Raw genomic sequence first — 27743 nt, 5'->3', positions numbered from 1 at the left:
TTACGATCTCTGTGGGAAAAATTGGCCTCTGATCCAAGTCCACTTGCAACTGCCAATCCCTGGCGGCCTTCAGCGGGCCCAGGCCTGGGTTTGAGGGGCTTGTTCTCGGCTTGTCTCCTTCCCGGACAAATGTTGATGAAAACTGACACTCCTCTTGGTTTGTGAAAGGTTGAGTGTTAATAATTAATTAATATCAGCAGTCACCTCAAGGTGCTTACATTGTAAGATAAAGGACTTACAATATAAAAAAAAAAACCCCCAACAATCAGCCGTCCCCTGTGTGCAAGCACTTGGTAGTGGGAAGGAAAACCTCCCTTTTAAAAGAACGATGCCTCCAGCAAAACCAAACTCTGGGAGGGCCAGCCGCAACTAGTTGGGGGTTGAAGGGAAAGACGAGAGACAGGACAAAAGGCAAGCAATGAGAGAGAGCCAAAGTTGAATAATTACTAATGATTAAATACAATAGTGATATATAAACGCTATTGCAAAAAAAAAAAGAAAAAGTTATTACATCATAGTTCCTGATCCTTTCTCTCCTTGTCTTCTCAGAGCGTCAGCGCTGTGCCCAATGGATAAAGAAGCTGTGCGACCCAGCCACATGTGGTTCAGGTCTGATTGGTCGCAAGAACCGCAACATGTATGCCCGTTTGCTCCTTCAGATGCTCAAAAGAGGGGTCCTGGATGGGCCTTTCACCAGCAAACCAGAGCCAGGAAGCCTTAAAACACTTCCTGCATACATGGTAAGAGTTACTGCTTCAACAAGTCGTATATTTTCCTGTATTGACAACTGGTTTTAACCACTTCAGAAAGTTAGAAAACTGTCACCCATTCATTTCAATGAGTGAGTGTGTCCAAACCTTTGACTGGTACTTTATGTGCACTATTGCAGCGGATTGTATAAACAGAGAGTTTATAACTAGCCAACCGAACCTTCATCTCCTGAACCTTGTACTTAATTTTAATTTCTAGTCCATCTACTTTGATGAGCCACTGAGCTGCCTGAGGGTGGAGCATGGTGTTAGAAGCCTGCCCGACTGGGTGACAGGGGAGCTGAGTGGCTGTTCTGATGACAGTTTAACAATGGATCTGCTTAAGGACAAACCCAGTTCTACACCTGTTAAAGATCATCACAGGTATTGTCAATGAAGATGACCTACAAGGTTTAATTGTGTTGGAGTATATGTATAATGTATAATTGGATTATATGTCTATTTTAAGGATTCCTTAAAACATTTTTTTAAAGTTATTTTTTATGCATTTTCATGGTTTACTTTCTTTAAGTTGGGACACCTACACTTTTTTGTTGTGGTGGCATGGCTGTGTGGCTTTCTGGGCCCAGGAAGGCATCTGTCTCCCTGCATGGAAATCTTGTGGTGAGGAGAGCCGCAGCAAGACTGACAACACAGAACAGAACAGGCATCAGTGGGAACAGATACAACACTGCCTGAGAATGAAAGGTGGAGCAGGGATGGTAGTAGGTTGCAAAGTGGCTTGCACAGCAATTGGGGGTGTTGCCTGGCTTAAGTACTTTAACACTTTCCCCTTGAACGCCTGCTAGGGGTAACCCTTGTTTCTCTTTTCTGAACTGAGCGGTTTCTGTCATACTTCAGGCTTGCTTCCATAATAAAAGGCCTGTGTGTGCATCAGGAGTTAGTGATTATGATCTCTGCCTGTATTATCATACATGGGCATCCCATTATAGTTCGTATTGGGGATTGGGGTTTTCTTTAAGACTGATGTTGATCAGTTTTACATGGTCTATTTCTTAAGTGGGTTCCTGGTTCTAGTCTAGTCTTTTGGCTTCAGTTGTGGTAAATCGTGACCTCCCCTACATCAGCTAGGCTTATTTATTCCTTTTTTTTTTTTTTGTTCTGTTTTGTGTATAATTTGCAGTACGACACAATGAAGAGCTGTCAGTCTGCTTTGTAGGTTTGTCTAAATACAATACAGATTTTTAAAAACCCTCAGTTTTGATCTGCTTCCTGTCTGGAGTGATACATGATCAGGCTAGTATGAATGGAAATTAATTCAGTGATCTGACTGACCAGCATATAGAAAGTGCATACAAACAGATAGGGCTAGCGTTTGAAGCTGAACTTATTTTCTTGTGATTATCTGATGTATTTCACAGGTTTATCAGTGAATAATTTGCAGCTTCACTGCAGTGTCTCCTAACACTTAGATAACAGCGTCTAAGTGGTTAAGGATTTTTTTTCCTCTATAGCTGCTATGTAAATTACCAAGTGTAGTGACAATATAAATATTGTCTCACTGAAAGAAAGTTGCTGTGAGACAGCTCTTTTGATGCATTAAAGAACTGTTTGCATTAAGCTGGCAAGCTGCTTCCTCATTTGATAAATGAGCAGAATCTGATTCAGTGGGAAACAAACAAAAAGACAAAACTCATTTGCATATAAAATATAATATATCTTCCCCAAGTTATCTTTTATCTCTTGAAAAGTTCAGTTGCTTATTAAAAAGGCAGCGAGACATCCTGGCAATCATGTTCTTTGTTTTCTATGAAATGAGAGTTCAAACAATAATGGGTATGTATAGTAGGATGATGGCATGTTACTGCATGATTGGTAAGCTCTCCCTCCTGTTTCTCCTTTTGAATTTAATTCTCTATAAGAAGAAAGTGGGAAAACAAAAACCCAAACATTTTTTTGTCAGATATATAAGGTGCTAATGTATAAGGTATTTATTGAAGCATTCTGTTTTAAAGTTCTTCTACCAGACTTAAAATACTGAACTTTGCTGTGAAACTGGATACACGCAGCTTTTGTGAATGATTGCCCATCGTATTTGCTCAGCAGCGCTGTCTGAAAAAGCCAAAGACATTGCCAAGTTGTTGCATCAGTCCGCATGAGCTGTCCATTCTGACTTTTCAAAGAGAAATACTTCAAAACAGCATGAGAGGATGAACCTCTCGTATTCTCTATCCATCTTTCTGTTCCTCCCCTCTTTACACTTTACCAATTGTTAAACTTGAGGTGTAACCCCCACAGAGCAGATAAAGAGAAGAATAAAGCTTGGTAGCTCATTAGTGTGTTCTCCGTTTTCTTTAATTGTTTGGCTTTCATTTCTCTTTGAACATCAGCCAAATGCCTAAAAAAAATATTGACTTTTAAAATTGGCCTCTGTTTTAAAGACGCTTGTGCTGCTCAGGTATACATCTATGTGTATAACACGCCTCACTAAAACATTAAGCATCCTAGCATGCTTGTAGATATTTCATCTGACTCAAGGCAGTTCAGAGGCTCAACAAAGTAACGTTAGTAATGGCTCATGGATTTTTCACTGCAATTAACAAGGAAAGGCAAATCACCGCCCAGTGGCTTCATAAACTCATTAGCATAATAAAAAGAGAGCACTGTAAGTGCTTTAAAGAGAGCTTAATATACACCAGGGCACTGTGTAAGAAGAAGCACAGGCCCACCGCTGCCATATTTAATTCAAAGTTTTTCTGTCGGCTGTGGAGTCATTATGATTAGGCAGTGTGGTAGTTAGCTCTGTCACCTCACAGCAAGACGGGTGTGAACGTTTTGAACAAAGAGGCCTGATGGGGCCTTGCTGTGTGGCACAAGCATGTTCTCCTTTTGTCTTTGTGGGTTTCTTCCCACAGTTCAAAAAGATCTTGATTTGGTTAACTACCGACTCTCTGTATCAGCCCTGGTGTCTTTTCCAAACTGTCTCTGCTCCTGGGCTTTATTTTATATGACTTGCTCATATTGTTTAAATGAGTCTTATCTATGTATGGCCATAGGCCTGCATCTGTTTGCTTAGTAGGTGCTCGAACTTGAATTACAGATGATGTAAAAGAAAACGTGTGGCTACCTTCAGTTAGATACAGCCTTAGAGGGTGTGGATAGAGGGGATTTTTGTGGCAAGCAGACTGCTGAGTACCATGGTGTCTGATTGGGATAAGACCATGAAAGACCTTCAGATCACAGACTAATGTCCTGATGGAGAAAATTAGCCAGACCAAGAGTCCTTTTATGTGTCTCTCTCATTTAGATAAGATTAAATAGAAGGAACTCGTCTGAGTCCCTCCCTGTGATGTGGCAGCATTTGATCTGTTTCACGCACCATTAGTCAGGTGATAGGCAGGGCTGCGTTTAGCTTCTGAAACTGGCCGGTTCGAGTTTCAATGTCTAAATGTAAAATTGTGCTGTTTTTTTTTTTTTTTCGGAGGTTTTGAGATCACCCACAACAAGTGGATGTGGCATGTTGTGTATATGTGTGTGTTTAGCTGATAATATTTTGTAGCATTAGTCAGAAATACTGAATTCCAAGCATACTTTCCTCTTAAGCTGTGGTATTTCTAATTCCTTATTTAGCCACCAGATAGAGCTACCGCTTCGTATATAGTAGCAGCCCAGGTACAGCAATGCTGTGGGACACAAAAGCAGCCAATCTGCATTGGTCAGCAGATCATATAAAACATAATCTGTGTTTTATATAATGTCTTATGTTTAAAGATGTTTCATTGCTAAGTTGAAAGGATGGATAATAAATCCTCATTGTTGCTCTTTAGGCGAATTTTCTTTCCTTGTTTTTGTCACATCTCTCCCTGACTTCTGTGATTCATCTGCATGCTCTGTAGCCATGTATAAACACTCTGAACTTTACTTCCCACTCCCTGTCCGCTATCTTTTTCTTTTCTTTTCTTTCTTGGAAAGTTTGACAAGAACATCGTCTCCGCATTTTCTGAAGTCAGTTGTTGATGTTGATTGAAAAGCCTCGCATCTCGTGCTCACAGGCCCCCACTCTCCTTTTGTCGTCCCCCCCTCTCCCCCCTCCAGGTGGTGTAGGGTTATGGTGGAGAATAGGTGGGGGCAGAGGGATGTTAGTGTCCCAAGGTCAGACTGCTTTAGTGAGGTTGCCCGAAGCCTGAGACCCGGACCCACTGGCTCTGCACCTGGAGGTCAGACTGGTGTATGGATGTCAGGTTTCTTTAATCAGCCAAGCTGCAGCTTCTGAAGGTCTACATGGTTTTCTCATTTTCTTGTGTGTGCGCGCGCGCGTGTGTGTGTGTGTGTAGCTCTGGCCTGACTTGCCACTGCTTTGATCTCTGGGCCTCAGAATCCAGACACATCTGATTCAATTATCCTCATCCACCTGTTGACTTAGAGGCCCAAAATTGCAAAGCTTGGCCCCCTTATCCATGTTCTGTGTGTGTGTGTGTGTGTGTGTGTGTGTGTGTGTGTGTGTGTGTGGGGACACATATGTTTAGAGAGGGAAACTCTTTCTTTTGAAGTGTCTTCACATAATTATTCACAGACTAATGAAACAATATTGGAATTTATTGTGAGTGATGTAAAGCATTCATTTCAGTTCATTCTTAACATCCACTGACTGGTTTCTCAGAAGTGATATTAGACTGCGCCATGTTTTTGTGAAATCAACTCTGCATCTACAGAAGCTGTAAAATATGAAATGGACTCAAGCGCTACCGGACTTCTTCCAGCTATTAAACACTCCAAAATGAACTATTTTGTAAATGCTACATATAAAGAAATGGGACAATCATTTCTACCTCTAATCAGTATGTTGTAACATCACCAGTGTCAATTACAAGTGTGTTATTAGATCAGAATCCTATTTACGCCACTCTCTTTGGTATAACAACTTAATAACATGATAAATACAGTGCGGTGAATAAGTATTGAGCAGACAAGGAGGAAGATTTTCTCGTCATTTATTAAAGTGGTCTTGGTCTATAGTTCTCCAGGTCTTTTGAAGATTTTTCAAAGGATTTTTTAGGACATTGACTGTCCAGTCAAATGTATCTGACCATTTGCAAAGGAATGTTCTTGTTTGTTATGCCACTTAACACTAACCTATAAATCATTCAAGCATAAAAAGGCAACAAACTAATGGTATGCATGAGTGTTGTCTAAACATGAATGGACTAATTTTAAATTGTATTTTTAGCCTCTTTGTTGCTAATAGCCTTTTGTTCCAGTATCTTTAGTTGAATCTACAAAAAATGCCATCGATAGAAGAGTTCAATAGGCATGAAATGGTATTTTTACCCCAAAAAGGTAATTCCCAAAGAAATATTAGCCAAAAATGTTGCATAAATCAGCGCGTTTTGCAGTGTGTCCTTAAATTTTGAGGAAACTGGACAAGTGGAACGCATCTGATTGGCAGCAGCTTTTTTCAGCTCAAACACAACACCAATGCAGTAGAAGCATGTCTGGATGGAAAAACATTTGGGGGGACCCTATCAGTCATTGATTGGCCTCCCCAGAGACCAGACGCCCACGTTATTGATGCAGTGTGGGATCATCTGGACAGAAAACAGAGAAAACATCCAAAGAAGAGCTTTGAATGCCTGGAGAACTATTCCTAGAAACTACACAAAGAGTTGACTGACAAACCCATTATAATAAATGATAGGCAAAGCCACCAAAGATAAATTATAGGATAAGTTCTAATTGTCTAAACTTGTTGCAAAAGTTATATAAGCGATTCTGTTAGTAATACAGTTGCACTGATTATTAGTTCAATGAGTTTAGGTTCATTTAATGATCTCTTATTGAGACCAAGGTCTCTTTTACGGGATGCATAATAATAAGATGATCACACATTTACCCAGATGACCTTAATTACTCACATTATGACAGGATATGGTAACATCTTCACAACTTGGCTCGTGACTATAAGGACTCACCGAATGACTGTCATGACATGCTCCAAGATGGCAACCCCACTAGGGGTTAGACACCCAAGTTTATCTTTCAGAACTGAAGAAGCCTTTTGGGTTTTGTGAACCTTAAAAGCAGTCCATTTCCCTTCATGTGTCTTGTTGTACCAGACTATAACAGTACACAACAGAGAGCATTAGTTATTGGCAATACATGCCACTTTGATAGTGAACCAGGCATCTTTGTATTTTTTAAAATTTATTTCGATAGTTGAATACTAATTGTTTACTGACATGACATTTAAATGACATGACAAATGAGGTTTAGAATACCAGGAATGCTAAAAAAAAACCCCAGCAGTGATAGGATGCCCAGGGGCTCCACATTGAGAGTGTGAAACAGTGCCCTCTACAATGAAATGGGATGTCTTTATAAGATGATAGCTGCTTTTTTTTTTTTTTTTTTTTTTTTTGAATTCTTCACTGTTGTCCTACATCTCCCTGCTCTCTCTAACATCTTCATTCAATTAGCATCAGTGGGCTTTAAGTGCCTTGTGTGCGCCAGTGCTTAATGAGATTGTTAGCTCAGTTATGCAGATGTGTGTGCGCGCGTGTGGGAGAGAGGCGATAGTGAGAATGAGGAGTATGTGTGTGTGCGTACTTGTTTGCATGTGTGTCAGTGGATATAAGCTTTTTTCCACATCAGGCTGCTTGTTTAAACCATGACGGATGCAATGTGAGGCATCAATTGAGATATGCGATTATAAAGCGATTGTCATAGACTGGTGCCCCGTGGGCTGTGCGTGGAAACAGACTGATGTGTAGCAGAGACATTTATTGTTCAGATGGGATGAAGTGCAGGCCACAAACCATGCAGCCAGTGCCAGATGTTGATCTGTGCAAACGGCAAGGCAGGCTGCCTATGCAAGCACATTCATATGCGAAGAGCGATTCGAGCAGACTCCAGAGATATGCACACACATATTGTAGGTTAACCTTTTACGTTTGTGTTTGTCTCTCAATTTTTTTCTTCCAGGAGAAGGCCGTATGAGGATAGGGCAGCATCACGACCCGTGTCTTCGAGTCCACTGAGACAATCACCCAGACAAGTTACAAGAATGGTTAGTTCATCGCTATTCTTCAGAATTTCTAATCGCACCTCTGGACTTCCCCGGCATGTTTGTGTTACGATTCAGCAATTAGATTTATAGGTCCCTGCGAGGTAGCGTTGATGAGACATGAAATATTAACAGCAACCAGGCTGCTGTTGCCAATACAAACAACAGACCCAACGTTTTGCTTTCTTCTTTAATACTGACCAATTTGGGAATTCCTGAACTCATTTCCCCATGAAGTCGGAGGAAAATCCCTGTGCCTGCGAGTTTCTGTTTCATAAAAATGATGATAATGTCTTCACAGCTGGCACACATAATGTGACACTAAAGCTAATGCAGCTTAAAACAGCTTTACGACTTCTTCTTTATGATTGTAATATTGTTTTTTAAAAAAGGTGTTCCTTCACCTCTTTATCAGGTCGCAGTTTGTGGTGCTGTCCGCTGTTATTGCATTTGTTATGATCCATGATTGTGAGCCATTATTTACATGTTTGAATCCTCCCACTGGGGTATATCCGTGTGCTTTTTTTTTTTTTTCTCTCCTCCCTCCAAGGTGTGTGAAAACTAGGGGATGCAAAACACATTGCACTGAGAGACATTGTCAATATTGTGTCCTGGTTTATTGATAGTCTTGAACTACCCTTCATCTCCTTATAAAGTGGGAAATAGGTGCAGTGATTTATTGATGTGGGAAAAATACATGGAATTATATAAGGATATAAACCAAAATGCTGCTTGTAAAGGAGGTTTAAAGCCAATACTTGATATGACCACCTTTATTCTTTAACACACCCTGAACTCTCTTAGGAAAGCTTTCTTATAATTTCCTTAAGTGGTGTTCAGGAATAGTTCTCCAGGTTTCTTGAAGGACATTCAAAGCTCCTCTTTGGATGTTTGCTCTGTTTTCTGTCAAAATCATCCCACACGGTCTGAGCTCTGGGGAGGCAAATCCATGACTGATAGTGACCTATATATGCTTTCACACACTGACAGTTGTTTGGAATCATTGTCATACTGAGAAATTAAGCCAATGTCAATCAGTCTCACAGCAAGAAGGTCCTGAGTTGGATTCCACCACCTGGCTAGGTCTTTTATGTATGGTGTTTGCATGTTCTGCCTATGTTTACGTGGGTTAGTGAGGTTAGGTTCATTCTAAATTGCCCATAGATGTGAATGTGGGTGTGAATCTGAGTGGGATGGTGACCTATCCGGGGTGTACCCTGCCCAGGTAGCTGGGATAGGCTCTAGCCTCCCCGCGACTCTGAAAAGGATGAGCCGAAGACAACGGATGGATGGACTGCACACCATGCTGAGATATGCCACGTTTTCAGCTAATAGTGTGGGAATCTGTGGGAATCATCTTGTTTGTGCAAAAATGCTATTTTATACTTATGTTATTTTTCCATTTTTCATATATTCAAATAAAGAAATAGGAACAAATTTTTGGTGTTTACATCAGACTGTCAATAAAGAGGCCAAAGTTACAGTTTAAAAATCGGTTCTTTTCATGTCTTTCATGTCTTCATGTGCAGACATAACACTGGTTCTTCTATTAAGTTAGCTACTTTTTTTGGTTAATGATTCATAGGCCAGTTAAGTGGCTTAACAAACAAATAAAAACACTGCTGTGAAAATGGTCAGGTATAACTGGAATGAAAATTAATGAAAAAGTAGCCAATGTCCAAAGAAGAACTTTGAAAGGCCTTCAAAAAGCCTGGAGAACTATTGCTCAAGACCACTAACAAAAATGATATGAAAGTCTGACCTCTAGGAATCAAAATATTAAAAAAAATGAGTGGTGCCTCAAGATGTTTGCACAGTGCTGTATTTAAAACTAATGCTTTGAATTTATGGTGCAATTCTGAGAATGTAACACGCTGTTTTGAACAGCCGGTGGCCTGCATACCCAGCATTCCTAGATATTGAAATGTTTGTTTGAGGGCGAGGCTCTGGAACCTTAATGCCTTTTTAATCAGAAAGGGCATTTAATCCCAAGCTATTCCATTCTGCGATTTCTTTGCATCAGTGCAGTTCTGCTGAGGTACACCCAAGGTCCACACTCCACGAGATCTTAATCAAATTCAACAACATATCTCCTTTCCCTATCACTCTCTCAACTTTATTAGATATTTCCCCCATTTCAATCTTGCTGCCCAGCCTCGACTAGAGTAAACTGATCTTGTATCAACAAAAGCCCCTGCAAGCATTCAACTTATCCTGCATAAAATAAATCCGGCGCCCCGTCGTAAAACAAAAGGCTGGAGAAAAACAAGAATGACAGGCAGCCGAGCTGCGCATATGCCCCTCTTGCGGAATTTACTGTGTGACGGAAATGATGTGGAACTGCCAAACATCTGGAGCGCTGTATGTGAGAGGGAGGAGAGCGAGGGAGCAAAGGGTGGAGAAATGGAGATAACAAGGGAGTAGAGGGTTGTTAGTTAAACACATGTGGGTGCACTGTGTATCTGTAAGCTTTTAAAGAGCCCTTTTGTTGTTGCCAAGAGAGAAATTACATTGTGTCAGCAGGCAGTGATAACCTCCATCACCGCCTGTTCCTCTGCCCCCCCCAGGTGGATGGGGAGCCAAACCATATGTCTCCCGATGACAGTGACCTGGAGGCTCGTCTCAACAGCTGGAACCTGGGGGTGAGTCCAGGGGCATGCCTTGAGCTTCTTTGTTACATGCAGCTGTCAAACGTGCAGTTGCTCGCCACAGTGACAGCAGTGAGTCTGAGCACCTAAGTACATCCGCATCAGTAGTGCAGTGACGCAGAGTTAACAGCACCGTTCGAACAAAGGGTTGAGAGCCCTTTCACCTGTGTTCTCTTGAAAACACTTCCTTTAGGCAGTTTGGCGCTATTGTAGGATGTCAGGGTAGGACGGGGAGTGAAAGAAAGGTTGTGTAAACTGAGAAATTGAAGATGTGTGAATCGTTCTTATCTTCTCTATCTGGAGTGCATCAGGCCTGGGCTTGATAAGCCCCCTGCCCTCATATGTTCCTATCTCCTCACCTGCATGACCCTTCGACTGTCTTTTTTTTTTCTTCTTCTTCTGTTTTTTGTTTTGTTTTCTTTAACATGCTTGTTACCTTTGACTTTCTCCTTTCTCCACTAATATTTTGGCAAAATCTTCCCTTTCTGTTTTCCGACTTTTTTGCACATTTCTCCAATCCATTGTCCTCTCCGTCTGTCTGTGACTATCTCGCCTTTATTCTCCCTCTCTCTTTCGGTACAGGGGTAATCTGAGGCATCCATCAGCCGACGTGAAGCCGCGCACCGCGCTGCTCTGCTGTCCTCTGTGTTGAAACGCTGATAAGAGGCATTGCTTGGCAACCCTCCCCCTAGCCTGCATCTTTCAAATCAACAGATGTTCCTTCACACACAAATACACACACACACAGGCCCCGCTCAAGTTTATAGAAGTTTTTATAGATGCACTGCCTCAAAGCACCCGACACCTATGAAATTTCAGCACAGCTGAGCATCATTTTATCTGGAACATCTTTAGCTTCTCTTTAGATGTTCTGAAGCAGTCCATATCGATTTGTTGTTCATTTCACCCTAATGTAATGAAGTGAGTGCAGTCAGCATTGGTAACATGGTAACCGGACAGTGGATAACAAATTGCTTCAGACTTGGAAAGCTGGACACAAAACCTGAGTCAGCTGGACTTCCATCTGTTTTTAACTTTCATGTGGTTTGTGTGTTAGAGCAGCTAGTTTTATGTAAAATGGGAGTTTTGCTACCTTACAGATGGGTGCAATATGCACTGGACTACCTGTAGTTAGAAGTTTTTTAAACTTGTGTCACATGTAATACAGTTGTTCAGTTGTTGCCCCTACCACATGGCTGTCTGTGGTCAAAAGGGCTGTGCCGACGACTTGCTCAACACCAGTCCAAAACTAGGAAGCTATCAATCATGGCCTCTCTTTTGGCTGGAGAGCCATCCCTTGCGATTTGGAGTGTTGTTCCTCTTGTGCGTCCATCCATCCATCCACGTCAGGATTCAATGACACAGGACGCCGTGCCAGCTGCGAGGCTGGACAAACATATGCTTAGAGGAGAGTGTGTGTGTGTGTGTGTGTGTGTGTGTGTGTGTGTGTGTGTGTGTGGGCAGGCATGCAGGGAAAGAGCATGTGCACAGGCATACGTGTGCACGGAGTCCAAGTTTAGCATTGCACCATGCCAGCATTGCACCACAGCATTTAGTCTGCATGTCTTCCTCGCCCTGTGGGCCGTGCTCAATCAAATGTGATGACTGGCTGTCTGTAGATATAAAAAGAAAATCCCATTCTTGTTTTCAGTCTGGGCACTAGTTTAGAAGAATATCGATTGATTCATCACTTGGTGAATGTGGATTTGTTTTCTGGCCTTCGCCAGACTTAAGTAGCAATTCATCACACATCATTGCACCCACCACCGCAGCGCTGGTTATGACGAGGGGCCTAACTCGGATGTTTCCTTTTGTTGAGGGCTTGCAGTGAAATGTATGACCTGTTTTTACCTGCGTGTAGACTTAGCAGGGAGCCGCAGTTACTCACCCTAAAGCAAAGATTTTGTCTTTACCCTCATACTGTAACTGTAAATGTTTGAGGCCCAAACGCTTTTTTTCAGGTCCTGTTTTCTCCCATTCATTCTGGATTAGCTTTGCGTGGGCCGTGCCACCTTACGGCATTAAATTCCCCCCACCCCCACCCCTTTTTTTTTTTTTTTTTACATTGAATGAGTCCCACACTTCCCTCCTCTTCCTTCTCTTCCTCCTTGTTCTCCTCCTTCATTGCTATGTTGAAGAGATTAGCAACAGAACTGTTTACTGGGCGTCATTGCTGTCATCTCTAGAGTCGGCTCTGCTGCTTTGAAAAGCCGTGATCTTGCTGCTAGTTGGCAGCCCCTACAGACAGCCCCAGTGCATCAGAGCGAAACGCTGTATGATAGTGCGAGTTCACAAGAAAGTAATGGGGTCATAAACAAATGTCAAATAGTGCAAGCAAAAACAGCAGGCTGTCAAGCGGCAGATATTTTTGCAGTTTGTGTCACAGTTAGTGAGGTGTATTGATGTAACACTGCAGAGAGACATGGACCGTGACCCGCTTACTTTCAGGTGGTTTAGCGGCTCGCTCTTTTTCAGTCTACTGTGTTTCATATTGTAATCAAAGAATACGCTGTGTCAGTGTTTTGGCAGGGATGTGTACACATTTGTCTCAGTGTGACAGTAAATGGACCAGGGATAGCTTAGAGATTAGCGGTCCTGAGTGTTGACAAAAGGGACAGCAGAAAGAGGCCAAGAGCGGAAACAGAGCTCGCCACACACACAAAGCCTTGAAGTGTCCCGACGCATTCTGCCTTTCTAAACAGACACAAGTTGACGGAAGAGGCTTCAGCCATAGCACTGGGCTTTTGATGTGCTCCCCACATTGTTTATGGCAGACTTAGGGTGGAGGTAGTGGTAAGGCTTTGTTAAGAGAGGAAGGAGCCAAAGAGAGGTCTAAAGTTTTTCTGTTTACTCTTTCAGATTGAGAAGCCAAGGTATTTGCGAGAGGAGCCCGTTCCCTTGTCACCAGTAAGTTGTCAGGGGGTCTCTTGTGCTTTATTTATTGTTACGTGAAGAAAATTGTCTTTGATTTCCTGAGTCTTCTCATTCCCACGTCTCTCTTTACTATATCTCCTTAGATTTTCAAGTCAAGCTTTGGGGGGAAGAGTAACTTGGCCAGTGATCAGGGTGCACAACTGTTACAGAGCAAAGAGGTATGAACCAGAATGAGAGAAATTTGCCACTAACTGAGAATATACATACTTTATACAGTCACTGGCCACTTGGTTTGGTCCATCAGTTCAATCAGTTTAGGGATGGAAACATGGTCAAGATGACCTGCTAATGTTCAAATCGAGCATCAGAATGGGAAAGAAAGGCAATTTCAGTGAATGTGTCATGGTTGTTAGTGGCAGATGGGCTGGTGTGAGTATTTCAGAAACTGCTGATCTACTGGGATTTTTCCCAAACAACCGTCTCTAGGGTTTAAGAGACAGTAAATCAAATAACCACTCGTTACAACCAGGGAAGGAGACATTCAAAGGGACGGGACAGAATCTGCTGTAAACAGCATGAAAGCATGGCTCCATCCTGCCTTGTATCGACAATTCAGGCTGGTGGTGTTGTATTGGTAAGGGGGATATTTTCTTGGCACACTTTGAGCTCCTTAGTACAAAGTTAGTATTGTTAAACACTACAGCCTACCTGATTATTGTTGCTACCCATGTCCATCCTTTTATGACCACAGTGTGCCCGTCTCGCCAAATTCTTCACAGACAAAATCCAAAAGATTAGACAAGCAATTGGTACATCAACAGCAGATTCAGGATATATACTGTGTCCACTGAAAAACTGTTTAAACACCATCAAACAGTTTCACCCTATTAACAGCAAAGACCTGGAGGACATCTTAGGTCAACTGAACTCCTCCTCTTGCTGTTTAGATGTCCTGCCAACAAGTTTTTTCAAAAAGGTCTCAAAGACTTTGGAGTCAGACCTGTTACAGATCATCAACTTTTCTTTAATGTCAGGTGTGTTTCCAGAACCACTAAAAACTGCTGTAATTAAACCTATACTGAAAAAGGACAATCTTGACAAGACACAAATGAACAACTACAGGCCGATCTCAAATCTCCCATTTTTAAGTGAGATCATTGAAAAAGCAGTTTCTCAACAGCTCAATTACTTCTTAAAACAGAATAACTGCTATGATGCCTTCCAGTCAGGTTTTAGACAGAACCACAGCACTGAAACCGCTCTGACCAAAGTGTTTTTTATTGAAATATGTCTGAATACAGACAGTGGAAAAATGTCAGTCTTAGTTTTGCTGGATCTCAGTGCAGCATTTGATACAGTTGACCACAACATATTACTCAAACGACTGGAGAACTGGGCAGGTCTTTCAGGAACTGTACTAAACTGGTTCAAAACATACTTAGAAAACAGGAAATACTTTGTATCAATAGGTAACTTCACATCTGAGCAGACAAGTATCACATGTGGAGTTCCCCAAGGTTCCATCTTGGGACCCCTTCTGTTTAACATTTACATGCTCCCACTGGCACAGATTATAAAGAACAACAAAATAAACTATCATAGCTATGCAGATGACACACAAATATATATCACAATGTCACCAGGAGACCGAGGCCCTGTACAGGCTCTTGGTAAATGCATTGAGGAAATTAATGACTGGTTGTGCCACAATTTTCTCCAGCTAAACAAAAACAAAACTGAAGTAATAGTCTTTGGTGCCAAAGAAAAACGATTACAGGTCACCAGAGAACTTCAATCTATACACCTAAAAACCACAAACCAGGCGAGAAATTTGGGTGTAGTGATGGATGCAGACCTAAACTTAGAAAAACACATTAAGACAATAACAAAATCAGCTTACTATCACCTTAAGAATATATCAAGGATAAAAGATCTGATGTCTCAACAGGACCTGGAAAAACTAGTCCATGCATTCATCTTTAGTAGGCTTGACTACTGTAACAGCATCTTTACAGGTCTACCTAAAAAATCAGTCAGACATCTACAGTTCATTCAGAACTCTGCTGCTCGAGTCCTCACTAAGACCAAAAAAGTGGACCACATCAGTCCAGCTCTGAGGTCTTTACACTGGCTGCCTGTCTGTCAGAGGATAGACTTTAAAGTTCTGATGCTGGTCTATAAAGCTCTGAATGGTTTAGGACCAAAATACATCAGTGACCTCCTGACCCATTATGAACCTTCTAGATCCCTCAGGTCATCTGGATCCGGTTTTTAATCAGTTCCCAGAGTCAGAACCAGACATGGATAAGCTGCATTCAGCTTTTATGCTCCATATATCTGGAACAAACTCCTAGAAAGCCTCAGATCAGCTGAAAGACTCAGTTTATTTAAATCCAGGTTGAAGACTCACCTATTCTCAGCTGCATTTGAATAAAGCACCAAATCCACACTTTTAAGCTTAAATTTCAAAACTTACATTTTAACTACTGATTTTATCTACTGTTCTGATTTTATCTGTTTTTTTTTTTTAATCAATTTTAAATCATGCTTTTTATTGTTTTTGTTTTTTAATGTCTCTGTAAAGCACTTTGAATTTGAATTTATTTATTTAAAAGGGACAGTGCAGTTTAACATAGTTCAGGTGCAAGACATGAGACTGATGTACCGCACATAGGTTTATAGCTACTGCTAATTTTCAACAATTGTCCCTTGTTGGGCTTACAATCTAAATAAATACATATTACAATAAAACATACGTTTTCATAAAACCAAATTACATCATAAATACAATTACAATTAATAGACAATAATAATGTAATATAAAATAAAATTAAAATCATCAGATAAAATGACTACAACTTTGAAGGTTAAAGTGTGGTTAAAGGGAAACCAATGTAAAGGATCTAATGTCTGTAATCAGTTTGATATCGGTTGGAAGTGTGTTCCACAGGTGGCAAGCCTTTATAGAAAAAGCTGACTGACCGAATGTAGATCTGCGGTATAATATCTTACAGTTACCGTTCACCTTACTCCTAGTAACATGATTACTGTCTTGTCTCTGAATGTATCTATTTAGACACTCTGGGGCCATCCTATTTATACATTTAAAAACTAATTTAAGATAACACCAATGATTAAAACTCTTAAAACTAAGTAAGTTATATTTCTGTAAAATGTGACAATGATGCCACCGAACCGATTTTTTATCCATTATTTTTAAGGTTTGATTATATAAAGATACCACAGGCTGAATTGTAGATGGTGCTGCTTGAGTCCAAACTGTCATACAGTATGAAAAATGCGAAAATATCATAGAATGCATAAATAACTGAGCTGCTGAAGTGGGTATATAGTGCCGAATTAACTTAAAACAATTCAGATTAGCCTTGAGCGTCTTAGAAATCTTCTTTACGTGCTTGTCAAATTTAAGATGTGAATCTAAGATTATTCCTAAAAACTTAAAATCTTTGACCTCCTTTATTTCTTCGTTCCCTAGGTTGATTTTAAAATCATCAGATGAATTTCGTTTCCTAATCGAAAAACACATAGAAACAGTTTTTTTTAAATTCAGTACAAGATGATTTTGTTCCAGCCATTTTTGGACACCATTTAGATGTATCGTTAAGGTGTCTGCTGCTTCACCAGGTGACTTAGCTGGTACGTGTATCACTGCATCATCTGCATAAAGTTGACAATTGGCTTTTGGGCAGCTGGTAGGCAAATCGTTTATAAACAAACTAAATAGCAATGGGCCAAGAACAGATCCTTGGGGAATACCGATTCTGTTTTCCAACATGGATAACTTTTCTTTATCAACCCTCACACACTGTTCTCTTTTGTAGAGATCGGACTCAAACCAGTCAACTGCTTGCTTTGAAAAGTCAAATTTTATCAACTTAGAAAGAAGTATGTCATGGTTGACAGTGTCAAAAGCCTTTTTTAGGTCAAGGAACACTGCACCCACAACACTACCATTATCCAGATTACACTTAATATTTTCAACAAAATAGCACTTTGCCATTTCTGTGGAAAACTTTGGTCTAAAACCAAACTGCATTGGATGAAGCAGTAGATTAGTCTCTAAATAATCAATTAACTGTGCTGCCACAACCTTCTCAAGCACCTTCGAAAGAACAGGGAGTATGGAAATTGGACGATAATTACATATCAAATCACGCTCGCCTCCTTTGAATCACCTTGTTGTTGAATTGTGCTATATAAATAAACTTGCCTTGCCTTGCCTCTTCTGTCATATCCCAAAGCTCAAATCATTTCAAATTTGGTTTCTTGAACATAACAGTGAGTTCACTGTACTCAAATGACCTCCACAATAACCAGATCTCAATCCAACACAGCACCTTTGGGATGTGGCAGAACAGGAAATTCACATCATGGATGTGCAGCCGACAAATCTGTCATCACAATAAGGACCAAAATCTCTGAGGAATGTTTCCAGCAGATATTTTAATTCTAAGCCATTAAGCCAAGCTGGTACTTGCAACGTGCACCTAATGAAGTGGCCAGTGAGTGTACATATACATTAAGTAGCCACAACAGTAAAACTAATGGCTGACAGCTTTCATATAATTTATGTTATTATTGTTGAACTTTTCAGCAAACTATTTCACCAGCTAGTGAGCGAGTTACCATGAAGCCACCGCTTGACACAGGCATTGCTTACAGCATAGAATTTAACACAGTCAGAGACACTCTGCTGGACAAGCTCTCTTGTTGCTTTATGGCATTAAATGCCCCCACAGCCACGTGCATACACACACACATACTGTTTGTACTGTTGAAATAGCCAAGGCCTCTTAAAAAGACAAATATAATGCAAGTTCCCAGTGATGACACTTTTTTCCATTATGTGGATTTAAGCTGAAAATCCTATTCTGAAAACATGCTTTGAAGTCCCGTGTGCTCCTCCCAAACTTCCCCGAACCCCCACACATTCCTCCCACCATCCACCTTTTAATGCACTGTTAAATATAAAACTGAGCATGACTTGTCTGTAATAGCTATGGCTTTTCATACCTGCAGCCAGTCAGTAAGCACTGGCTGGAAAAACATACAGGACATTTTGGACAAGAATGGTCTGGTTTGTTGGTCTCTCATGACAAGGATCTGTTTGTGATCGGTGGATGTAAATCTTCTTTTACCAGTCAGGCTATGTTTCTGTGCACTGACTGAATGAGGCAACTCCATTATGAAAACATTAAAGCCACGTCCTATGCTGTTTGATCCCACCTCAGACTAGCTCACTGGCTCCATACAGCCGTGTGTGGTGGGAATATAAATTTACCTCAGCAGAACATATTTAATGCAGTGAGTTACCGTTTTATTAGATACACCTGTGTGATCTAGTGCAGTGCGTCATAATTGTCCGTCAATAAATTGTGTAGTGTAATGTTTATGACATTCAGTGTTTTTGATGCTTGTGAAAGTGGTATTTGAGCATATGCTTAGTATTTTTGGTGCGCACAGTATATTACGAGTCTGACACTGGTGTGAGCTGTGAGATTTAGTTTATATGTGAACGGCCTTGAATATGAGCATGGATTTTTAGGAAGAAAGCCATGGGAAACAGCGCCGGCCGTTTACCGAGGTTACATGCTAGCAATGTGGGAAATACTAAAAGTTCGGGAAATCCATTGCACTTAGTCTCAACTTGTACTGAGACTATGGTTTCCTAAGAAAAGTGCATCTAGATTGTTAAATATAAGCGTATGTGATTTAGGCTTAATACATTATGGATGGACAACAAATGCATTTGGTACCAACAATTTGTAATTTGTTGCACTCATACGTGTCCTTCTCTGGATACTTTGATATTTGTAGAGGAATTTCTGTTTTAGATCTGTGGGGTTCTGGCTGGAATCTGATTGTAAACAATTAGTGCAAAGTTTTGTGTATGTAGACGATAAAAGATTTGCAATTTTCACCAATGTATCACAGTTAACCGCCACATTATCACAGTTACACGTGTCATTTCCAACTTGACCCCATCCAGTCGCAAACTGATAGCAGACTGAATCTGTCTTATTGCTGTTGTATCGCTGTCTTGATGCACCAAAGTAACTCAGAAGACAGCAGGTAACTGTGAGTTGTTAGCTGACCCGGTCCGAGTCCATTTCAATCATTTCAAAGGCGCACAGTCGCAGTCGTTTATGATCGTGTTGCAGAATCTAGCTACTATTTGGCCTAGTGTGACCGTAGCATAAAGTACCACATAGGTGAATTTCAAAGTCAGTCAGTTACCCGATGATGGGAGTGTTGTTTGTACTATTTATTTAAAAAATGGAACGCTACTGTTTAAGACATACCATGAGCAGTTCCTTATTCAGGCACAGTATTAAGCTGCAGCTTGTGTTTTGGACCAGTCTGTGGCCACTGTAGTGAGGTATTTAAAATGCTGAAAAAACACAGACTTAAAGCGAAAGGTAAGAGTCAAACATGAGCTGTTACATTGAATCTACAGACTGCGAGGTTTGTACGGGTAAAGCACCTTCTTCGTAGTCAACCCATGTTGCCCTTTGACTTTGCCGGCATGCAGAAACTTTTCTCGTAATCTTGTCCGGCTCTGCTATTCCGTGACTGTCTGGGTTAGGTCTGGGAAATCACAGTGACATCACTTCCCCGTAATCCCTAAAGCATAGTTGGAAATTTACCCAGGTTTAAAGTGTTATACACGCCACATGCCATTAAGCTGGTGGCAGCTTAACGAACATCTCAGCTTTCACACCAAGCTCATCCTCCTGCTAATCTACTGACTGCATTACTAAAAATGCAGACTGTTTTTTTTTTTTTTTTTTTTCCCCTGTGGAACAATGAGTGGCAGCTGAGAAACTTCCCTGCAAGCTGCCATTGCTTTAAGTAACTTAGCTTATACATATGTGCACACTTACAGGGGAAAATGTGGAAAATGTCCTGCTAAAGTCCTGCTAATCCTACAGCGCGCTCTAGCAGTGCTTAGCATTAAGAGGGCTGGGCCTTTATTTGGAAATTCAATTAAATGTCGACTGATGAGTCAGGTTTCGCTATACATAGGCCTAAGTCTTGTAATTATGGAACATACTGACAGACTGACTAAAATACCCAGACTTTCTTCTGCCGTTTGTGCGTTCATGCCGTCTACAAACTACCCGTCCCCCCCTTGGTACCTGACCTGAGGGATTGGCAGTGTGTTAGTGTCAAGCAGTACCGCTCTAATGGTCACAATTCCCTGACTGAAGATCAGTACGCTTTGGTTTCTGATGCCATAATGATGCAGTCTCTCTATTCTAAGACCCTTAGGATGGAGCTTGAGCTCACAGCCTTTGACTTAGAGGGCCATAGCCTGCCTTATCTGATCGCTTTTCAAAGCTAAAAAAAAAAAAAGAGTAACCTAGTGAGTCTTAGTATTTTTTAAAGGGACTAGTTCAGTATGGCGCTTCAGGCTAGAAGATATAAAGGATCTGCAGTGTTCCAAGATGATGAAGTTACTGCTCTGCGTTTGAGTTTGCGTATTTGATGTTTTCATGTTAGAAATTTTTAAGTAGTGTGTTTACTTACTCTGTATTCAGAGCTGCAGTTTATTTATTTATTTATTTCCCCACATGTCAGAGTCGAATTTTAGCCAAAGTTTTTATCCGGCCTTAAAATCTGGACAGACTACAGTAAATTAACTTCTTGTCAGACTGTGGAAATGGCATCTAGCTGCTCCTCAGCAGATAGTACAGCGCTGTATACCGACTATCCTAGAGCATCTGTGTTTACTGAGGATGAAAGACGCACCGGGACATTGTACATCTCAAGCGCGATGAAGGAAATGCACAAATGCAACCTTGCTTTGTGGAGCCTAAACAGTTAGCAGCCGATTTGTGAACACGTCCCCCCCGGGGGAAAAGGCCCTGACCCCGCGATGGTTTCGAGAGCAGAAAAAGCAACCTCGTTCCCTTTCTCGTACCCGTCCTCGCTTTCTTTCCTCCGTCTCTCTCTCTTTCTCTAGCCTCTCATCCTTTCAAGAGCGAAGTGTCAAAAAACATGGCATCTTACAGCGCTCGCTACAACTCTGAAGAAGAGAAAAGGGAAAAAGCTGTACCACCCAGTTGGGCTGATTGAAGCTGTCTCAAAAGCCTTAGGTGTACGACATTCCTCCTCCTCCTTCCTTCACCGACGCCTTTTATAAACAAGTTTCAGACACCCCTGATCTAGTTTGGCAAACTTTCTCCAAAGAGCATTTGAACAGAGGATGAGAAAGTGACACCCCCACACGTTCTTTTTTTGGGGAGTAGAGGGGACGGGGGGAGGGCAGAATCAGGTCTCTACTAACTCCTTTGCTTTTCAATCACTGCTACCTCTCTCCCTCTGTCTTTTCTTACCCCCCTCCTTTTCTTTTGCCTTTTCCTTTCTTCTCTGACACGTCTCCTGTGGTCCCCTCAATTGCACAAGAAATGGCAGTAAATCAAGGAAAAAAGAAGCAGAATACTTAACAGAGCTTTGTCAAGGATACAGTGTCTAAGTGTAGCTGAAATACAATAATGAGGAGAATCGTCTAGAAGGCAATTCAAGTATTTTAGTTGGAATTTTATTTTTAACACGGCTCTCAATGTAAAGTGAATTGCCGACATGTATTTATAATTTTTATATGTTCAGTATGTTGTTGGTGTTTTTATTGTATTGTATGTGTACACTTAAACACTTGTGTAGTTAAATCATGTCTGTACTCAGACATCACAGTTACTTCCCTTTGATTCTCACCAAGAGCGAAGGTCTAATGTGGTTTGAGTGTGCCAAGTAATGTTGTGGGAATTTTCTGCTTAATAGTTTTTGATGACTAGAACAAACAAGATCTAGCCCTGGGACGTTATAACTGCTGACATAGTCATACACACAGCCGCACTTTCAAAGGAGGAACACTGTCACCCTGCTTTAGGGTTGATTAAGACACCAGAACAGACAGTGACTAAACATGAGTAGGGACATCAAAGGAAATGGTCAGTCATCTTTGTGTCAAAGACTTTCTTTGTCCCTCTGTGTGTTGTTGTGTGTTGTTGGCACTTAACAGCAATCTAACTAGGAAAAATCAGAGAAATTCTTTTTCCAAAGGTGGAATAAAAATAGCATTATTATTCCATTACATGTGACGGATTGACGTCAGCCTTTGCAAGGTCATCCTGTCTACCAGAAAGGGAGGGGAAAAAGAGAGACAAATCTGTATGGTTGTTGCACCAGGAAGGTTGTAAAAATCTGCCAAATCAAACATGCAAAGTTACCTGCTGTAGTGACCCCTTGTAAATAAGGGAGTAGCCAAAAGTAGCTAATTATAGAAAATCCTGGTTTGTTTGTGTAATGAAGGTCCTCTTCATTACTTATCCAGCCAGTTTATGTTTACACATGTTTAATTTTAACGCTCTCACAAAGAGGTTTGATATGTTTTATTGATTATGTGTTTTGTGGGTTTATTCTTATTGGCAGCCTCCAAGCTGGTACTGGTGAAGGCCTGGGAACAAAAATCTTTATTCGCAGAAAATATTACTTTACCATTAAACTGATGTGTATTCTAATGGGTAGGAGGACCCGTTTACACAGGTCAGGCATAACATTATGACATATGGCAGGTGACTTATTATCTCTTAATCATGGCACATACTAGTGGGTGGGATATATTAGGGAGGAAGTGAGCATTTTGTCCTCAAAATTGATGCTGAAATTAAGAAAAATAGGCAAGTGTAAAGATTTGAGCAAGTTTGAAACAGCCAAATTTAATGGCTGAATAAACTGGGTCAGAGCATCTCCAAAACTGCAGCTTATATTTGGTGTTCCTGGTCTGCAGTGGTCAGTATCTATTAAAAGTGGTCCAACAGTGGTGAACCAGCGACGGGGTCATGGGCAGCCAAGGCTCACTGAAGCACGTGATGAACGAGGGCTTTCCTGCGCAGTGCAGTCGAACAGACGAACTATTATAGCTCAAATTGCTGAAAAGGTTAATGCTGGTTATGATGGAAATGTGTTAGTTTGCTGTGTGTGGGGCTGCATAGCTGCTAACCCCAGTCCAGTGCAAAAAAAAAAATTGAGTATCCAAATTGGACCACGGAGCAACGGAAGAAGGTGGCCTGGTCTGATCAATGACATTTCCTTTTATATCACATGGATGGCCAGGTGTGTCACTTACCTGGGTAACGTTCTGATATCCATGTGAATGGGAGGAGTTGGTGGATGTAAGCTAAATTTTAATAGATTGTTAACACAGGCCCAATTCACGTCCTTATAAAGTCTTCAACAAATGAATTCAAAGCTTTTTGAGCTATACTGTTTACAGACAGAATGACACGCACACGAACGCTACCAAAAACATAACCTCCATCTCTGAGGTAATTATTAGTGAGTGTTTTCATAAAAACGATGATCACTGTTACTAGCGGCAGCTAAATAGTGGTAGGGTACAGTGTGTTTTGGACCACAGATGCACAGGTCAAAAGCTGTAAGTACAAATTCCTTAATACTGTAAGGCTTAGAGTATTATCCGCTCATACTTTCACATCTTATTGGTAAGACTAGGCTGTGAATCAAAAAGTGTCCTCTTCTTCTTTTTTTTCTGTTTTTTTTTCTTAGCTTTGAAAGTGTGTAAAAAGCACATTTATATCTTTATAAAGCTGAGACAGCTTTCCAAATCAATAAATTCTTAGCTTAAGTTTAAGCCACTAAATATTTAGAAACTACATGTTTTGTCAAAAAGCTGTCATTCTGTAGCTTTGTCTCTCTCCAGACAGATGCAGTCGTGTGATGATTAATGGCTCTTTGAAGATGAAAAACACATAGATTTTTTTTCTTTTTCTTCTTTTTTGTTTGAGTCAATTACAGAAAGTGACGAATCATTAGGGTTTTGTTTTTCGGTGTGTGAACGTCCTCTAGCTCCAGGAGATTTGTTCCAACATGCTCGTGACAACGTTGAACTTTTGATCCTTTGAAAACAGTGTTTGAATGAAAACAGCCTTTCTCTGCATGATTAACTTTGGATAAATACACACAAACAGGTTTTTACTTTGTTTATTGTAAACAAACGTGTACACAGAGATAGGCAGCGCAAACAGTTGGGCACATTTGAAGCTCTCTGTGTGTGGAAAAATCTTCTTTTTTTAGGTTTAATGTGGTTTTATTTGATCATCAGCTGCACTTGTTTGTGAGATGCTGTACACTGTATCATCTGGATTTATGTTACCTTTGACAGACAGACTCTGTTATTCCGTGTTGTGTCTGTAAAACAGTTGGGACACAGATTTTAGTGGTTAACAAAATATCTTGCTCATAATATTTGGTGGTAGGATGACAAAAGTTAAATCATGGTGTTAAACGTGTTGTAAATGTTACATATGGCATTTGGTTCTCTTTGTTCTCAGACCGAGATGAAGATCAAAGTGTTGGAGGCCAAGCACCAGGAGGAAAAACTGAAGATGCAGCAGAGACACGATGCAGAGGTTGAGAAAGTAAGAACAAAAGCTTTTGCAAAGTTTGCAAAGACTCTGTCAGCACCACCTACCAGTAAAGATATTTCACAGTCCTTGCTTAGTGTGTACTTTGTAAATAAATCAATTATTGTAACTTTCCAGCTGTTTGGATATTTTTAATTATGGCAGTTATTGACCTGTGTTTAGCTAGCTCTTATAGGGAAGTGACAAACATGTATTCCCTGGACACTTTATTAGGTACACCTACTGTAGCTGGTCTTGGGTTGGATACTCTTGCTTTCATAACTGCCATAATGCTTTGTGGCTTAGATTCAACAAGGTGCTGGAAACATTCCTGAGAGATTTTGATTCATATTGACACTGACAGACTATTTGAGTACAATTAAGTCTTTGTCCTGTCCAGCAAACCAGTTTGAGAACTGAGCTTTGTGACATGGAACATTATCCTGCTGGAAGCAGCATTCAGAAGATTGGTACAACATGGTCATAAAGGGATGGACATGGTCAGCAACAATACTCATCTAGGCTGTGGGGTTTAATGGTCAGTTGTCACCACCACCACCACCAATCTGAATTGTTCATACAATGTTTAATGGATTCATGCTTTCGTATTCTCCATGTCCAAACTCTGATCCCACCACCTAAATGTTGCAGAAGAAACTGAGATTCCTCAGACCAGGCAACATTTTTCCAATCTTCTGTTGTCCAATTTAGGTGAGCCCGTGTAAATAGTAGCCTCAGTTTCATTTTCTTAGCTGGAAAAAGTAGCACTGGGCGTGGTCTTCTGCTGCTGTAGCCCATCTGCTTCAAGGTTCAGTGTGTTGTGATTTCAGAGATGCTGTTGTGCATACTTTGGTTATAACTAGTGGTTATTTGAGTCTGGCCATCTTTCCTTGACCTTTGACATTAACACGGTAATTCTAACCAAAAAAATGCTGCTCACAGGATATTTTCTTTTCTTTTTTTTTTCTTTTTTCTTTTTGGACCATTCTCTGCAAATCATAGAGATTGTTTAATGGGTCAATCCCAGCAAATCATCGGCTTCTGAAAAACTCAGACACATCACATTTAACATCAGTTAAAATACTGGCTGTGGGGTTATACTCGTAACAGCATAAACAGTGAATAAAAACATACTTTTACATTATTCTGTTAACTTAGACCAGCATCCAATAGCAGTTTATTTCTGCACTACACGTCCAGACATCTAGATAGGGACCTTTAGTGAACATGGCTAAATCTCCTTTTTGATTGTATTTGTTATGGTCATCTCTTTAGATAACTTTTAATTATATAAAGTTGGTGCTAATATAATGCCCTCTACATGAGTGAACATAGTTTGTGCAGTTCTTTTCTCGACAGGCCCGCTCACTTCGGTGCTCAGGAGAGCTATTTAACCTACGCCCGTCACTGATCTTGATTCTCATTTGGTGGCTAATGAAAAGTAAAGGAATGAGTCTGTCCTCTTCTTAGCGCTCCATCCTGCATGTAATCACCTCTTCAAAGCTTTTTGTCAGCTGGTTAAAATAGCAATAAAGCTGGTTTATTTCACACTATAGTCGGTGCCCGTCAGTTAGGCTGCAGATCAAGCACCTGGGATCTGTCACGTACTCACTATGACTTTCCTTTGCTGCCACACAAGCTTCTAATAAAACAGAAAAAAACACTCTACTTTTCTTCCTACTTTAAAATGCCCATTGCATCTTAGTGTTTGACAAGAGACAGGATGACAGCCAGCTCTTTTTTGCCCCCCCCCCTTCTCTCTTTAATTACATACAGATTGCAACTTATGTCCAATTTAATTTCCACTGAATGTTACCCAATATTCCCCATAATGGCTTCAAAGGAGTTATTCAGGGGTGGACTTTGATGAGCCGGATGGAAAGTGGACAAGCTAGGTTTAGTTTTAATTAGTCTACTTATAAATAATGTATAGGCTGCTGAAAGGCTACGAGTCGTTGTCCCACTGCTTTAAATCCAAAGCATGGTGAAAGTAGTTCCAAAATATTTGATAAAATCAAGTGCAGAAGAACATCTTATGTTATTAACATGCAAATCTCCGTTTACTGTACAATATGTTGTTATAAATGGCGCTGAGATTAAATTACATATGTTACAGATTCCGTTGGTTCTTTCTTCTGCAGTTTAATTTTGTCCTCTTCCAGTGATGGTATTGGTGAAAGTCAAAGCCAGCCAGGCTGGATCCCCTTCCCCCCGCATAGGATGTATTTTAAATCCTAAAATGGACATCCTAAAAGCTGCCATTTCCCACTGTCTGGTGCACTCTCCATGGAACTGACACTGTGTCATTGGCTTGTTCAGTGGAAATAACAACAACACCTCTAGGGTAGTAAAATGAAAAAAAAAAAATGGGTATCCCTAAATGCTCTGTGAACTTTGCTCCAGTCACCCTATCCTCCTTTCATCTCTCTCCCATCACACTCTCACTCACAGAGACGATGGCAGACTGGACTAATAAGTGCACTTAAATTGAACAAAATGCTAAAGTCTCATGGGCTTCGGGAATTAATGGAAAAATAACCACTGGTCCATTTCAGCCAGAGCATCATCTGTTGTTGAAATAACGCTATTTATTCCCTTTTATTAATGGCATTACTCCCAAACCTAAAAATACAGCCCAAAAAATCCATTAAGCTTATAGATAGGTTCAGAATGATATTTCAAATAGATGATTTAATATCACTACGAGAACTGAATTCGATAAAATGAGACTTGGATTTTTGAGTTTGGATTCATTTTGTCTGTAAAGTAAACCAGTCTGCTTGGCACCATCTGCATAGCAGATAGATTCACCAGTTGCAGAATGCACTTACATATATATGCATATTATGCAACAGAGTAATTGAGAAACTCTCCATGGCCTAATTTAACTAATTACATACAGATGGCAGCAGGAAGCAGATGCAGTTACCTCATCGCGCCTTAGCACAGGTGGTTCATTCAGCTGCCATTTCTCACACTTTGCACGTAGTCTCCTAAGTAA

General features: G+C 40.6%; 1 protein-coding gene across 8 annotated transcripts in view; it reads left to right on the top strand.

The window, feature by feature from the left end:
* cep112 (centrosomal protein 112) overlaps positions 1 to 27743 on the top strand; it is a 124647-nt gene that overhangs the window by 3304 nt on the left and 93600 nt on the right. For 7 of the 8 annotated variants that reach the window (XR_010093813.1, XM_063471786.1, XM_063471785.1 and 4 more), the window contains exons 3-9: positions 550 to 740; positions 970 to 1133; positions 7689 to 7773; positions 10338 to 10412; positions 13278 to 13325; positions 13436 to 13510; positions 24671 to 24757. Coding sequence is in view for 7 of the 8 variants with exons in the window: in XM_063471786.1 (XP_063327856.1) it covers positions 550 to 740; positions 970 to 1133; positions 7689 to 7773; positions 10338 to 10412; positions 13278 to 13325; positions 13436 to 13510; positions 24671 to 24757 (725 nt within the window). In the remaining variant the exon portion in view is untranslated. The remainder of the gene's footprint in view (positions 1 to 549; positions 741 to 969; positions 1134 to 7688; positions 7774 to 10337; positions 10413 to 13277; positions 13326 to 13435; positions 13511 to 24670; positions 24758 to 27743) is intronic. The other variant, XM_063471784.1, reaches the window with a different exon arrangement.

This window comes from Pelmatolapia mariae, linkage group LG4 (genome assembly GCF_036321145.2).
Source record: "Pelmatolapia mariae isolate MD_Pm_ZW linkage group LG4, Pm_UMD_F_2, whole genome shotgun sequence".
NCBI classification, from domain to species: domain Eukaryota; kingdom Metazoa; phylum Chordata; class Actinopteri; order Cichliformes; family Cichlidae; genus Pelmatolapia; species Pelmatolapia mariae.
Note: the sequence above shows the minus strand (reverse complement) of the source record. Positions and strands in the feature narration are given on the sequence as shown.